The sequence below is a fragment of the Orcinus orca genome, chromosome 15 (genome assembly GCF_937001465.1).
Source record: "Orcinus orca chromosome 15, mOrcOrc1.1, whole genome shotgun sequence".
Taxonomy (NCBI): domain Eukaryota; kingdom Metazoa; phylum Chordata; class Mammalia; order Artiodactyla; family Delphinidae; genus Orcinus; species Orcinus orca.
In genome coordinates this window covers 68,557,977-68,574,128 of record NC_064573.1, presented here as the reverse complement: position 1 = coordinate 68,574,128, position 16,152 = coordinate 68,557,977, and the positions used below count along the sequence as shown (strand labels likewise).

Genomic DNA, 16,152 nt, shown 5'->3' with positions numbered 1-16,152 from the left:
CCTTCCAGTTGGGTCCCAAAGGGCCTCTCTTGGTTTTGACTGACTGGAATAACGCTGGGTCTTCATCAGCTTTGTAGTCCTGCAAAGCAAAACAAAGTCAGAAGCAGAGAAGAAAACCAGAGAAAATTCTTTAACCTTGCCAGAACAGTCCTCTGCAGCTACTAAACACATGACAGAAACTGACGGGGCTTACTGTGCTTTGCATAAACGCAGGAAAATGTTTCTATACGATATTAAGTTCTCAGTTTGGTTCTCTTTGCTTTAAGCTTTTACCTTGTAGCAAAACAACTACATAATAAAAAGTAATAAAAGTCCTGACTAACAGTCCACCATGACTGGTTGCTGGATAGCTATCTCTAAGAAATCTTCCAAAACTTTTCAACAGTTTCAGTACTTTGATATATTATATATTCAGTACTTTGATATACATATAATCACACTCAAGAAATAAAGCCGACCCATACCAGTTTTCACAACACCCCTAGATGAAGACACTGGACTCTAATGCCTGCTGGAGAGCAACCCCCATGACTGCGAACACCGATCAGAACCACGGATGCTGTGGCATCCCTTGAGCTCTGCCACGGCTGGGTCTGTGGCGGATGCCTCAGTTAGGAGGCCAGCCACTCCAAAGCCTTGTTCGTGGAGAGCCATGGGTACGCAGGCAAACCTCAGGGACTACACTCATGTCAGCCCTGCAATGCCAAGTGAGGTGAGCGAGGGCTTTACGACTCCATGTGGGACTCAGTTATATCATGCCATAGGGAACAGCCCTAAAATCTAGGTTTTATAGGAGGTTTTGGTGTGTAAATACTGTTTCCCTTAATATCCTCTTTCTGATAGAATGGAAAACATGAAAGGAGTAAACCTTTTTAATCCTATCTGCTTTACAAAAGTTCTTTGGTCATTACACACATACATACACACAATCTACAGATAGAAATTAAAAAACTACTTTTGAAGAGCTACCATCCAGATTTTAAAAAAGAAATGAGTTGTAACAGTAACAGTGAACAGAGGTCAGTTGAAAATACTACAAAAGGAGAGCCCCTTTCTTCTTGAGCATAATTTTTAAACCAGGGGTCCTTCACAGCATTTATGTAGGGACCACATACCTTGAGAAAAATGCCCAGACAAGTCAATATGAAAAAAAATCATTGTTTTAGAGATAGGGGCAGTGCAAGCACTGAACACATGCCAAAGCATAATACAAACTTTCAAAATCAAAGAAAACATGCTGAGAAGCAGCCAATCAAGACTCAACAGTTATTCAGTAAATGCATATGACATGTTAATAATTCCTAAAGAGAAAGTTATAAATAAATTACGTGAGGAAGGAGAAGAGTGAGGTTCGGGTAGACAACAAAACTTTAAAGAAAGATAACTGGGCAAATGTGTGACCTTGAACTCCTAACCGCTGTCTTCTAAGAAGCTACAAAAAGGTCCCCCAGAGGGTTAAGACGATTACGCAGGCAAACTCGGCTGGCCATGCTGAGCCTTACTGCTAAAATACGCAACATGGCGCAGCTACAGGCACGAGGTCAGTCAGCACTGTCCAGGAATGACAAACTGGGATGAGCCAACTGCAAGGAGTCAGACAACTGGAGTTAGCTGGTGTGTCTGGGCACATCAGCAGAAAGTTCAATTACTGTCAGCTAACATGAATTCTTAAATTCCAATTTAGAACCGCACCCTAAAAATTAACAACTTCACTGCTGACTGAGAAAAGAATCAACTGTACAGGTGGTCTCAAGACCTGGATTCACAGTGAGAAATCAGCTGTCCTACTAACAAATACTTGTAACCCCATTTTCTTCTAGGTCAGAGGCTTGGAAACCCAGAGATAAGCTCAGTTTCCTCCAAAACTGAAAATATTTAACATTATATCAAATAATCACTTTTGACATCCTCTCCCTCGATTCAAGGTCTATTTATTGAACAGCCATCACAGAAAAGGTGCATTACATATGCACCATGCAGTGCACAGGATGCTAAGCTAAGAGGCAGTCTAAGGGATCTAAGGACACAAGGAGAGCCAACACCTGGTTCTGGCTCCTAGAAAATCAGTCTAGCTGGGAGCAAAGCAAGAGAGACAAAGAAACGGTAATCGAAACCCCAGGGGCTACATGTTGACTGCCAACAGAGAATGGAGAGGAGAGTTATAGAAGAATTGAAACCAACCGACACCAGCCAAGGAAATGTATTTTTAAAATGAGTTTTAACATCATGTTTAAAAGTAGAAAAATCTTACTGCTAAAGAACACTGTGTTAAATTTTTTTATGATAAAATTTTAACTATCTGTATAATGCCCAGAGGTCTGACCAGTGTTTAACATTTAACAGTTCATCCCATTTGAAGGAAAAATACTTCCTTTTTTCTTTTTTACTAACTGGGGTGTGACCTTACTGGGGGCATGATGCTCAAGTTTTTGCTTTTTACAGAATCGAAGATATTATGGAGCCTGGCATGAGTTGAATAGTAAACACCACATTTCCTGAATCTAAGAGGCTGCCAGTTACAGGATGCTCCATTATTTTATGTACCATTAAGAAGGAAAACACTAAGCCAATAAAACATGCCACAACTGGAAGACAAATCTGACGAAATAGAGACTGCAGAACTATCTCTGAGGATGCTAAACTCACCAGCTCCAAGAGAAAAAAAAGCAAAATCCACAAAACAAAGTGTACACAAGTATCAGTAGGGCTGACAGTATACAATAAGGGTAGTACGTAAACCAAGGCAGAACTAATTTAAGAAAAGCGAGCTTGGTCTAAAAATTGTACCAGCATAAATTATTTTCATGTAGAGGTAAACTAATTAAGGGGTGACTCACCCCAGGAGCTGGGTCTAAGCATGATTACAGCACCAGTGAATGTGAAAATGTAAGCCGTTGGATTAGATGGACTTTTGGACAACACTCCTTTCTCCTTCCTAACCCCACCCAGCTCCATACCACGGCGACACCTTAAGGGATTTTCAATGCCTATCTGACATAGATTCATTAACTGAAGAACATGGAATAACACTTTAAAAGTTCTCCACTCTGGACCTAATATACTGATCCTGAAAGTTTATTTCCGAGCCTTCATTATTAGTGCTGTTCACTGGATAACTTTTCTGAACTACGGATTCACAAAATTATAGAGGTGAACTGCACCTTGAAGACCACCCAAGTCACTTCAATTCACAAATGAGGAAACCACAGTCCAACAAGAAGGTGGCAATGGCTCACCTACCTGAGGACTTGAACACAAGCCTTCTTACCCTCTGTCCTGGGCTCATTCTAGTCCAGCACACAGGAGGACAGCAGAAGGGTGTCCACAAAAGCCAGATAAGCAAAACACATTTCAAAAACACCAAGAAGCAGCAGCACCAGAGATACCAAAGTGGATTTTCCTATAAGGCATCAGTGTGTGCATATAAAATATCACACATACACATATATACATATATCTCCAAAGCTAAGTCTTCCCTCTCCACTTTTTTCTCTTGAATACAAAGCAGCAAACATTAAGGATATACTGAAAATGCAACAAAACCCAATTATTAACAATAGCACCTTAACCTTGACAGATGAGGATAATGCATCTTGTCAAAACCTAGGAATTTTTTTGTGCTTTTTAATGTTAGTTTGAATACGTAAATGTTTAATCAGTTGAATTAAGTAGCAAGATATTAAAAAGCAGGAAGCAGGTGTGGTTTTAACAACCTCAGTTTTGTATCTCTATAACAAACATTTAATTTTTTGAACAGTATCTTTTTTGCTACAATTTTATTGTTGGGTAGCTAGTTTGGTCTTTCTGTATATGAAAACTGGCCGATTTATATCCGTATCACAATGAACAAATATATTCCTTCATGTATGACAGTTTCAGCATACAGAATGCAACCTCCGCTACCAATTATAGCTGCAAATGAGCAATAGTGTGGAATGAGACAGCCTGCTGGCTTTGTTAGTATTCTGTCTCCTTTGGGATCCCGTGGGGAAAGGGGAGGCTCTGATGAAGAGAAGCCCTTGGCTCATGGTTTATTGTGCTTGCCACCAGCTGCAGACTTCTCATCTCATTAGTTCTTTTAGAATACTGTGGGTGAAGACAGCTGTAGCCTACTTGAGTCTTCAGCTCCTGGGTATTCTGAAGGCTGAATTTGCTATGCACTTTCTGTAATCCTTGGGAAAAAAAAGAAAGCAAATTCACTAGGCCAAGGAAATGTATTTTTAAAATGAGTTTTAAAATCATGTTTAAAAGTAGAAAAATCTTATTGCTAAGGTGCACTGTGTTTAAAAATTTTTATGATCAAATTTTAATTGTCTGTATAATGCCCAGAGGCCTGGCCAGGATAAGGAAGGGTTTAGTAAAACCATCATTATCAAGTTAGGTGTAATGTCCCCAGACACTGCTTGCTCCACCAATGCTAGCGCCTGAACAACAGAAAAACACAATGGTATCAGCATAAGGTAGATTCAGATAAGTGTTAATACAGCTCTATTTAATTGAAAACTCTTATTTAAGTAAAAAAGGCAAGTCAAGACACCCTTTGGAGAACAAATAAAATAAAATATGGTAAATAAATGGGTTACTGAGACTCCATGCTAGAGCCACAGAATACATTAATTAAATTCTTATAAATAACTGTTTTCTGTCACTGGAATACAAAAGTTGGGCTACCTCTTGGGTGTACATCTGTTACTCACTACAGTTCTCAATAGAAACTCTCAACAGAAACCAGATTCATTTTGAAGACAAAGAATATTAGTTTTACGGGGCTTCCCTGGTGGCTCAGTGGTTGAGAGTCCGCCTGCCAATGCAGGGGACACAGGTTTGTGCCCCGGTCCGGGAAGAGCCCACATGCCGCGGAGCGGCTGGGCCCCGTGAGCCATGGCCGCTGAGCCTGCGCGTCTGGAGCCTGTGCTCTGCGACGGGAGAGGCCACAACAGTGAGAGGCCCGCGTACCGCAAAAAAAAAAAAAAAAAAAAAAAAAAAATTAGTTTTATGAATCTTTTAGCATAGTGGCTGTCCCCCAAAATGCAAGTAAAAAATCTGTGCTGAGCCAACCCAATGTCCTAGAGCCAGACTGAACTCATGATTATAAATGGGGGAGTGAGGAGGTGATGGGGGTAGGCTGGTAAGAGCTTCTTAACAGCTTGTGGAAAAATTGAGATGAGCTCCAGATACCAGAAACTGCTTAAAGAACCATGCCTGGTTACCACAGGTGAGGTTACAGTAAACTAAGGAAAGGAAAAGAGTGCCCAATCCACATGCACTAGCAACTCCTTGACACCTGCTCTCCCCAAAGAGAAACAATTCTACAGGGTAAACAAAAACTTGAGAGAGATATTAGGATCCTGCAGCCTGCTGTAAAATGCCTTCCTTTAGCACAAGATGATTAATTAGGTGTCTATTCAAATAGCTCAAAGATAATCATTAAGTTTAAAATGCACAGGTATTGCTGCTCAACTTAGCAAAGCTCATTTCTTCTAATCACATCCTAAAAGTAAAGACCAGGATGGGGGAAAGAGCTGAATTAAACATGTAGATAAACAAACATCATCATTTATTAGCACTGCCCTGTATTTGCCAGTACTGTGGCACTTAGAAAAAAGGAGTTCCCAGACTCTATCACCATTGACCCAGTGCATAGCTAACTGGAGCTGAGAAAACTCAAGCCAGACTCTAAAAGGGAAGTCCATTTAAAAAAAAAAAAAAAAAAAAAAGTTTGCATTAAATTTTGCAAGTAACAGAGGTGTAAAGAGAAAACATTTACTAACTTGTTTAAGAAACTCATTTCAACAGTTATTTTCAAATAAGCAATTTTCTTTCCTATTTTTAATCACATCTCCCCAGTGACTCCTCACCCTTTCAGGTTCCCATAGAGTACCATTAATATAGTATAAGTAAATCTCATTAATTCAGGTCCTACCACCTTGGAATTCATAATAATTCGGACAGGGGCTAGACTGAAGTTTATCTTTGTATGATCTATGAAAAAAAGATTTGCTACACAAATTAATAGAGTAACAAGATCTCAGGAGGGCTGTTTAAACAGTTCAGAAGTGTTTTAGAGCAATTCAGAAGCATTCATTTGCATATAATTATTATGCTAATTACAAATCATTCTTATCTATTCATTAAAGCAGATTCCCAAAGGCCCACTAATTGTCAATAACTTGTTGGCCTAGTTTCTGTTACTGATGTACCTCAGAGGAACAAAACTGCATTAAAAAATATTCTCTAATTCAACACTCTCATTAATCCTTACTGGCTTTCCACCAATGAATCTTTAAAGCTGAATTTTTAAACAACTGCCCTGAGAACTGAGAAATGCAGTCAAACCTACACACCCAAACAGAACACTTTCTTGTAATCTTTTCAATCTCATAGAGATGCTGCACAGAGACCTGGGGTGGGCGAGCTTGGCGGACAGGGGAGGAGGACAGACGCTGTCAGCAGAGCTCTGTGCTGAAAGGTGGCCACAGCCTAGAGCACTGCTGGGCTAGAGCACAGCTAGAGTAATCACCTCCTCCATTCCTTCTCATCTTGTCCGAATCACAGCCAGAGCCTGCCAACACTGTCATGTTTATGAAGGCAGACCCCCAAAGCCTTTGGAAGGTTGCAAATTGATAGAGAAAGAGAAAAAAACTCAGAATTTCGGTTACGAAAAGAAGTTACAACCAAAAGCCTGATGTGACAGTCTCCATCTCCTACAACCTGGCAGGGAAACTAAATAGTTGGGCTCCAGAGGCTGGGTTCCTGGAGAGCCCAGGGCTGGAGGGTACTCCCCAGCCCTCCTCTCAGGGGTCAGTAGGCTACTGGTTTGGATAAGCCTGTGTTTCATACACAAATATACAATATATTTGTTACTGTTACATTATATTTATTATTATATGTTTATATAGTATAGCATTTAAAAATGAAGACATTTTAAACTCTTAAAACCAATGAAATAAGTTTCAACATACCAACAAGTCAGTTTTATTAAAGATGACTGTTAAATATATATTTTAAAATTAAACTGCGTATGCCTAAAACATAAACAATATGTTTAGGAAAGTTTTGCTTAACATAAATGCATTTATTTCCTTAAATGACAGTAGATCACAGAATGTATTACATCAAATTCCTTACACTAAAATGGGAATGTCCTCTTGAAAATTCACAGGGTGAGCCCTCTCCAGTAAAATGTCCATTTTGGTTCATGATTTGGGCTTCAGGCACAGCTGCATCTAAATCCCAGGACCCCCTTAATTCCATTAGCACCAATTTAACAAACACTAAATGGGAAATAATTGCAGAAAAAATTTTAACTTTTTTTTTTTTTTTTTAACAGCAAGAGCAAAATCTGATAAGCAGCATCATTCTTGCTACCATTTTAGGAAAACTTACTTATGTTCCAGGCACACACTTCCTCCTAGTTAACCCTCACAATCTTGGAACAAAGTTACTAACATTGCCACTGGGGGTGAGGAAGTGAAGTTCCTTGCCCAAGTTCCTTGCCCAAGTTCACGGTGGCTGAGCAGAGCCGGGACTCAGATGCTGCTCTGTGGACACCCAGGCACCACGAAACTTTACTGCAAAAATGTGATGTGATTACACTTCATCACTTGATAAGACTCAAGTACCCTAAGGGATGTTTACTCCCACTCGGTCTAGATAACCTCTCCTTGAGGGCTTTACACTGCTGAAAAGGGCTTTTATAAGGAACAGACTTTAAAAACTTGATTTGGAGCTGTTTATGCTAATTTCTTTAAAAATATCTGCCGTTAGCTGCTCAAAAAAAACCCATTTTCTAACTCTTACCAGACAATTTCTCCCCCCTAGGAACTACTTCACACCTGACCACCTCCACCACCCTCCCTTTTTTTACTTTGAAATCATGGAAGAGATCAGAAGTAAATACCAATAACAGGTTCTAGTGGAAAAAGTATTTTCCGCAACATAAGCTTGTACACACAGAGTTTTCAGAGAAATTTTAAAATTCTTGCTAAGATTTAAGCAAGCATGAAATAAGCAATGTGCTCTTTTCCCACAAGAGGGCACTGCCATCCAACTATGCCTTCAAATACACAGGACATTCTCTAAATCCACCACTGGATGCAAATCTAAGTGTTCCAGAGTACTTGACCATGTAAGGCAGCAGAATAAAGTGGGAAACATTTTCACATTTCTTTTTAATAAGAACCATGCTTACACTTATTTATATCTTCTTTGAGAATGGAGAAAAGAAAACACCCTCTGTAACTCACTACGAAAAGGATCTTGACAATGATTTGCTTCACAGCACAGCGAAGGGAGACGAGATAAGCCTTTGACAAGTGAAGTTTCTTAAGCAAAAGCAAAACCACCACTACCTCAAAACCTGTACTTGAGTTGCTCTGTTTTAGTTTCCAGAGGTCAAGGAGGCTACTACTACAAGTCAGGAGCTGGATCACAGCTCTCACCTCTTTATGATGCACACACTTTAATAAAGAGCTTTTGGAGCTCTTGCACATATACCGGGGATAAGTTACACCCTTTCAAGATAGAAATGAGTGTCTAGGTTCATTCTAGTGGCAGAAGGGAGAGGTACTCTACTGGGTTGAGTGTCTGCTCATGCCAAGGAGACCTGAAGCATCTGGCAACCACAGGCTCCTCGCACTTGCTGGAGCCCGGCCACAGACTTCCAATAAACAAAGGCTCTCTTCACGGCTGAAGAATGGGGCAGCCACAGCTCTGGGAGGCAGAAAGCCCTTCTTAGGAAGTGAGAGGCAACAGCTGGAACAAAAGTAACAGCTAAGATGCAGGCGCTCTGTGAAAGCTGTGGGCAACAATGGAGTGACGGTCAGCGCTGACCATTTAGGGTTATCAGCTACCAATGGTTAATTCTGAAGTCTATTAGATTGACCCCAAAAGTGTCACTTTTGTGGCTCAAAAGCTGACAAATATTAACAATTTCATATGGTCTGATCAAATATTTAACTTTTTCCAGTCGAATTTCATGTTTCTGATTTTAAAGAGAAAAAATTTTAATCTTATAAAGATTATTTAGAAAGCATATTTTGTGATTCTTACATTTCTTTAAAATTATGAAGTTTTTTTTTAAAGGCAGTGCAATAAAGCATATGTTGCCAAGACTATCTACTCAAATGTGTAACATCTGGGTACTGTCTCACAGAATGTCTGATCAAAAGAAAAGATATGCCCGAATCCTTCCTAGAGCGCAAGAAACAAGCACTGCTTAAAAGTGTGACCAGAACTTACATGCCTAAATAAATGAAACCAAGTTTCATCAGCTTCCCATGGCTGACATGTAGGAAAGAAGTACGTTTAAAACGAGCAGTAACTTTAAAACAATACATACTCATGGTTTAAAACAATTATGAAGTGCCAGATTGTTCAATACTCAAATAATGGAATGGTGTTCAAAGTGACAACAGCTAAGTGGGTGGAAAAGGCAAGTCTTACATGTTCATTTCCAAAGGCAACCAAGATTTCAGAAAATCAGATACAGCTTAGCGTACTTCTGCTCTCAACTAAAACGGGCCCACCAAAACACATTCGCCAAACAAATGGATCATAACCGGAGAACAAATGGTCAGTGCTGGAAAGAACAAGCAAAAAGCACAAACTTTAAAAGCCAATTCATTTTCCTGGAGACCACCATCACCACGGGACTCCTACAAGTGGATTGGATGAGCCCAGCAATCCCATTACTGCCTTTGGATACGCAATTAAACGGTGGGGGCTCTTCATTTAAGTAAAGTACTACACTCCAAATCTACCATCTTGTCAGCCTTTGAACCCGGACTTTGCAGGCACCCTGGAGCCCAGCACTGGTCTCTATCAGTTGTGAGAAAAAAAGCTCTTTGGTGGAGGGCACTCGACACCACCAGACGACACAATCAGAAAAAACGAACTCCAAGTCACTTAGAAACACTTTTAACATGTTCACTGATTAAGAATCTTGCAGGCTCTTCAGACAGATACAATTATTAGTTTATCTGGAAAAATATTTACCACGCCAACACAGAGCAAATAGCAAGTTCCAATAAATGTTTGCTAAATGAACATGAAAATATATGAGTGGTGCTCACTGTAAGTACGCACACCAAAAGACATCTTAGGGTCTCCAATCCTTCTATTCTGTTGTATGTATGCAAATTTCCAAATATGCCCGAGTTTAGCAGTTATGGATGGAGGTAACAAAGGCCACGACGAAAGCTGCTATTTCGGGGGGCAAGAGAAGATGGATGGAAGAGCCAGCACTTGCTTGTTTTAAATAGAGAATGCTCTTAATCAACATAATGCAAAGGAAGGAACAGCATACAGTGAGATGTTCTAGAAAAATAAGTCAGCAGCCCTGCTTTTGAGTCCATTGGTAACGTGGCTTGCGGGAAAGTTACAGCACTTCCCTGAGCTGAAACTCCTGAACAGTAAAATTAGCGACTGGTGTGAATGTTTTGGGACCATGGCCTCCAGTTGAGGTTCCTTCTGCTTCCAAAATCCTAGAAGGAGAGTGCCCCCTCTACAATGTTGACCAGTAACAGCATACTAGAGCACTTCCCAAGAGTGAGCAGAAATCACCTAAAGAGCTGGACAGAGACAGCCCAGGGCCTGGAAGGCTCTGACCTGGGAGGAGGAGAATTTTCATCTCTAACAAGCTGCCCACGGGCAGACCTTGCTTAAAAGGAAAGCGTTTTGGCCAAAGTCCTAGCTTAGGACTTAGCCACAACATTCCCCAGAGGGCCTCAGGGGCCCTAAAAAGAAGCTTGTAACCTCTAAAGAACGTTCAGAGAACCGGACCAGTGGGCAGATCCAGCCACAACTGAGATCCACACATGTACGGCCTTGTGGCCGTGGTGGGGGTGTTCTCCAAAGGAGCCCAAACAAGTGGGGAAACTACATAGGCTGGAACGGAGCAGAGGGGTTCCAGGCCCCGCGAGGGAGTGAACTTTATGAGCAGCCCTGGCCTCTCACCTGGGAGTTCCCGTGTCCCTTGGGGTAGCAAGGAAAGAAGCGGGACTAGTGAGGGGAGCCACACTTTGCTCCAGGAGCTCCTGTTGAAAAAGCTGCTCAGGAGAAGTTTTCTACTGGAAGGAGATGGCACAGAGCCGTCTGGAGTCCAACAGTGGCGACCCAAGGAGCACAGCCCAGGGAGGGAGGTTTGGCTACTGGGGGCAGGCATCAGGGCTGAAGGCATAGAGCTCTGAGTCCAGAGTGTGAGATACCTCCTCTCCACCACTTCCCGGGGTGGGGACAATCGCAAATGTGGAGGAAAAAAAAAGGACTTGGGGTAAACACAACACGGCAACCAAGGCAATTATACTCATGAGCATGTAAGGATAAGGACCTGAAAGTAACAAATGGGGCAGAGGGGGGTTAAAAAGGACAGAAGAAGGAAGAGATATGTATGAAATCTGAGATTTATCTTAAGAGCACGAGCTTCCTGGGTCACTCACACTGAAAGTGCCCCTCTGAGCTCTTTGAGGAGTCTCCACTAAGGATCTGATCAATCAGACCACACCTTGCACATCCTTTCTGTGACCCAGAAACAATATGGCATGTGAGTTTCTAGCCTGTGTGTCTCTTCCTTTTAGGAATACCATCTTCAGTGAAACAACACTAAGGTTAAACACTGGGCAACTCTTGGCTTTGAAATGCCTCATTTGGGAAAAATCTTTCACCTTTAATTAATACACCCTAAGATGATGAAAAAGGGAAAAAAAATTATTCTCTCTTTAAACCTGATGCATTTTAATTTGGCATAGATCTATATTTTTCAACTATATCTCCCAAACTTTTATGCCATTAATATTTGCTTATTACTGACATCTAAAAAGCAGATGTTCAGCTTTATCAATTTTAGACCTGTGAGCCTTAAAAATTTGAATTGAACATTTATTTCCACGAAAAAAAATTATAAATTATAAAAATAAAGTCCCATAGCATGTACTTCAGAGGAAGCATAGACTACAGAGGAAGGCTGATACAATCCTTTCCCGGTTACACATAAATACCTAAAATGTGGTTCCAATTTCTTTTTCTTTTCTTTTCTTTTTTTTAAATTGTGCTCATTTTCTTTCAAATTACTTCCAAAAACGAAGGTCTCTCTGATGTTAATCATGTGTACACTTCGGCTTACACTTTAAAGACTCTTCCTCTCCTGGGAAGTGACTTTTGTATACAAATCATGGAAAGCTACTTAGACAAAGTGCTGGAGATGATTAAAAGGGGCCAGATTCAAATTCATACCTTAAAAAAAAGCAGAAGCAGATGTCAACTGACTCATTTGTGTATATTTTGGAAATGAGTTGAAGATATGCATGTGCATTTCATCAGGACATTTAAAGAATTCTCAACTTTTTATTGTGGTTATGTATCAACAGCGACTTTAGAAATTAAAAATACTTTAAAACTTGTATTCTGGTGTTTTACGCTGGACACCTTGACTTCTCCTTACAATCTGATCTAACTGAAACACTTTTTAATCTGACAGAAAGGCATCTGCTCATTCAGAAAGGACACAGTTTTTAGAACTGAAGGCACATCACATATACTTCATGATCCAGAATTAGTACAGAAGGAGCTAAAGTAGCATCTGTCCATTTAATATTTGAACAATAAAAACTTCATTTCCTCCAAACTGTCTCCCCATTGCCCTGCTTTTTTTTTCACACCACAGAGGAAAAAATCTGCAAATTCTCTTTGACTGATCAAACCTTTACTGAAGAGCTCTCTGCATGTCAGGCGTTGAGCATCTTGTTAGGTCCTAGAAACACAGACATGATCAGTACAGTCCAGGCCCCCAAGGGGCACCCAATTTACTGAGGAAGGCTTTTCAAGAGTGATAGCTGGGTTATATTTGAAATGGGGGAGGGGCAAGAAGCTGAGGGGATGGAGGAGATGTGGGGGCAGGGGGTGGAACGTGATTGTGCTCAGTGGCTGCTGCAATTACAAGCAGAAGGAGCCTTCCCTCTAAAAGGATATAACATCTTAATACTTCACTCCAATGCCTCTTTCCACTAAAACAAGAAATCCGTTTTGCATGGTAGCCAAAAGAAATTGGGTGGGGACATTTAAGCAGAAATCTCAGACTGCTCAGCTTGTTTCATTAGGCAGTGCTGTTATCTTCTAGAAAATACCAGAGAATGGTGGCTATAGTAACAGTCCTATGCAGACTTCCCATAAGTCATCAAGGAAAAAACCAAATAACCCATAAATTTAAATGTATATATGATTTCTGTAGCAAGTTACTCTGTGACTCTGCATCACAGTGACAGTTTTTACAACTCCTTGTTCCTAGAGTTAGTTTGACAATGTCATCCTTCGATTATGTAAATATGTCAAAGCATCCACCCAAGTATTCTGTTACACTGTGGGTCTAATCACATCCCTTCTATGCATGGTGAAGTACAGTGCATAAGCATGACCAAAACCCAGCAAGTCTACAAGGAGAGCAACACAGCAGAGAGAGTTAAACGCTAAAAGCAGTCAACAGTTACTCTCAACTAGAATAACGTTCAGGGCTGTGTTTGTATTAAATCCAGCTGCAGTGACAGAAACCCGCCACCAGGTGGAGTAAAAAGATTCAAGCTTCACTTCCAACTTCCTGGTTTCTTAACTCCCAACCATTTCACATTTGTCCTGATTTGGGAGAGTTGACTACTTATCCTCTCAAAATACTGTTTTTACTTCTTTTACTGTTTTTACTTCTTTTACTGTTTTACTTCTTTTACTGTTTTTACTTCTTCTTCGACTGTTTTTACTTCTTTTAAAGCAAGTAATATGCAGGACAGAAATTCAACCATTTCAGACGATTTAAGAAAATTTAGCTCATTCAAGTAAAACCAGAGTTCATTAAAAACAAAATAAAAACCAAGGAATTAGACTGAGACTAAAACCTCCAGGAGTTAAGGTGCCAGGCTGAGCATGGAGAGATGACTACACCTTCAGGTCTCCCTACTGAAAATCCACCTCGTTGGCCCATGCACAGTTAACCAAGCTCCCAATTCTAGCATCACTTTAATCCTTAAAGAGCAAACTTTAGGTACTAAAAATTGGCCACTGGTATGGCAGACGTATCCTAAGATGACTCTTTTCCCCCAGTGAGTCACAATCTTGTGTAATCTCCCCTGAGAACAGGTGGAAGCTGTGACTTGCTTCTAACCAAGAGACTGTGGCAAAGGTGATGGGCTGTCATTTCTTTGATTAGGTTACATTACACGGCAACTCAGCTTGTGGTGATCTGTCACGTAGCAACAGAAAACTGAACACTGAGTGAGAACATCCCCCCCGCCAGTCCACTGGGCATGTCTCTGCCAGACCCTGACTCTTCTACCCCATCCCCCTGCCATCTAATCTAGCTGCTCCCGTTTGCTGAAGAATCACTGTCACCACCATCTTATACACACTTCTTGACCTCTATACGTAAGCAAGCAAATACATGCATATAGATATTATCTTTTTCCCTCCACATTTATTGGAAAGGATACCCTATCAGTACAAAAGATTCACTCCCTTCTGGTGACTACACTGAACTCCACCATACGGGTGGAACCACGTTTTTCATCAGCTCCCCATCGATGGAGAAACATTTAAGACTTCAGACTGTTTCCTTATAAAAATCTTATGCTTATACATTTGGTACTTCACATTGAGTAGGACCAATTCCTAGAAATGGAATTTTGCTGGGGCAAAAGGCACGTGCATTTGCAATTCTGCAACAGAGGTTGTGCGACTTACATGCCCACAGGGAATGTATGTGAGTGCCTGATTCCTCACCCCCGGCCAACCCAGGTGTTACAGGTTAGTTTCTTCATTGCCCTCAAGCTCATCAGGTTCATCTGACACCTATTCACAAGTCACCACTCTGTGAAGAGGGGATGGGTTCCTGAACACAGAACAAGACACAGCAAAGAAATGAACAAGAGCTGAAACTCAGCACAGGGGAAGACTGATGCCAACGAAACTGAAATCCCCCGGAGGCAGATCCTGCAGGACACACAGGCTTTGGACAGAGAGGAAGGTTCCCAGAAGGGAGGCCAGAACAAGAAGTGTGACGTGGCCAGTGGCAGACCAGCTTGAGGAGAGGAAGACAGTGCTCAAGCGGCAGCTTGAAAAGAGACAAAGCAGACAGGGCCTCTGCTCGGAAGGAGTCAAGTCAGTGGAAAGAATACTGGACTGAGTTAGAATTTCCACTTCAGGCATCAGCTCAACGACCTTGAGAAAAACGCAGTTTATCTGGCCTTAGTTTCCTTACTTGTACAATAGGACCTCCCTGTTTAGCCCTGAAACCAAACTATGTGTAGCTGCAGAACTGTGTTCAAAGTAAATCGTATGGTGAAGACTAGTGTAAGACATGCAGAACTGTGTTGGGAGAGGGGCAGAGGGAACTTCCCAGCCCCATGCTCTAGGCACTCGTCCTAACAACCAGAGTGGTTTCCAAGAAACTTAGGGTTCTGCAAAGCACAGTTTGAAAGCACTGAGGCCTAGGTAGCTAAGGTTCCCCCTTCAACTCTATTATTCCAACCTCTCCCTCAGCGTTGGATAACGCACCTGTACCTCTGCTTATATTCTGCTTGCCTGCAATTCACTCATTCATTCAACATACATTCACTGAGTACCTATTACAGCCCAGGCACTGTTCTAGGAGCTGGGGAAGCAAGGGTTAACAGTACAAAGATTCTTCCCTCTGGGGTTCAATTTCTATTTAGAAGGGAGAGAAAAAAACAAACAAACATACATCAGAGCAACGCCAGTAAGAGGGAAAACTGCAGTGAGAGTGGGGGTGGACCGCTCCACCCATCAAAACGCTACTCGTCGTCATATTATGACTCTTCCTCAGTCTTTTCAGACCTCTGTCCTCACAGATCATTTCTTTTCTCTGAAATCCTGATGCACTCTGGACCAAGCACACACCCCCACCATTTGTTAACTATTTCACTGTACGGGGTTTGTCTCACCCAGAGTGTAAGCCTCTTGAGGGTACTGTACCATCTTGAGGAGCTACCGGGGGCTATGCCAGCAGCACAGACTGAGCCCCACGATATGAGTTGACTGCTATGACAACATGGCCATTTCAGAAATGCAAGTGCGTCCTTAAAGCTTCCTTTGACACAGTGGGCTATAATTTCCAAGGAACATGAAAGTGCAGAATCAAAGGAACAAATTAAT

The 16,152-nt window shown here is 41.4% G+C and overlaps 1 protein-coding gene across 2 annotated transcripts in view; it reads right to left on the bottom strand.

The window, feature by feature from the left end:
* Positions 1–16,152, bottom strand: part of PITPNB (phosphatidylinositol transfer protein beta) — a 62,008-nt gene that overhangs the window by 21,617 nt on the left and 24,239 nt on the right. For both annotated transcript variants that reach the window (XM_004283774.4, XM_004283773.3), the window contains exon 8: positions 2–79. In XM_004283774.4, coding sequence (XP_004283822.1) covers positions 2–79 — 78 coding nt within the window. The remainder of the gene's footprint in view (position 1; positions 80–16,152) is intronic.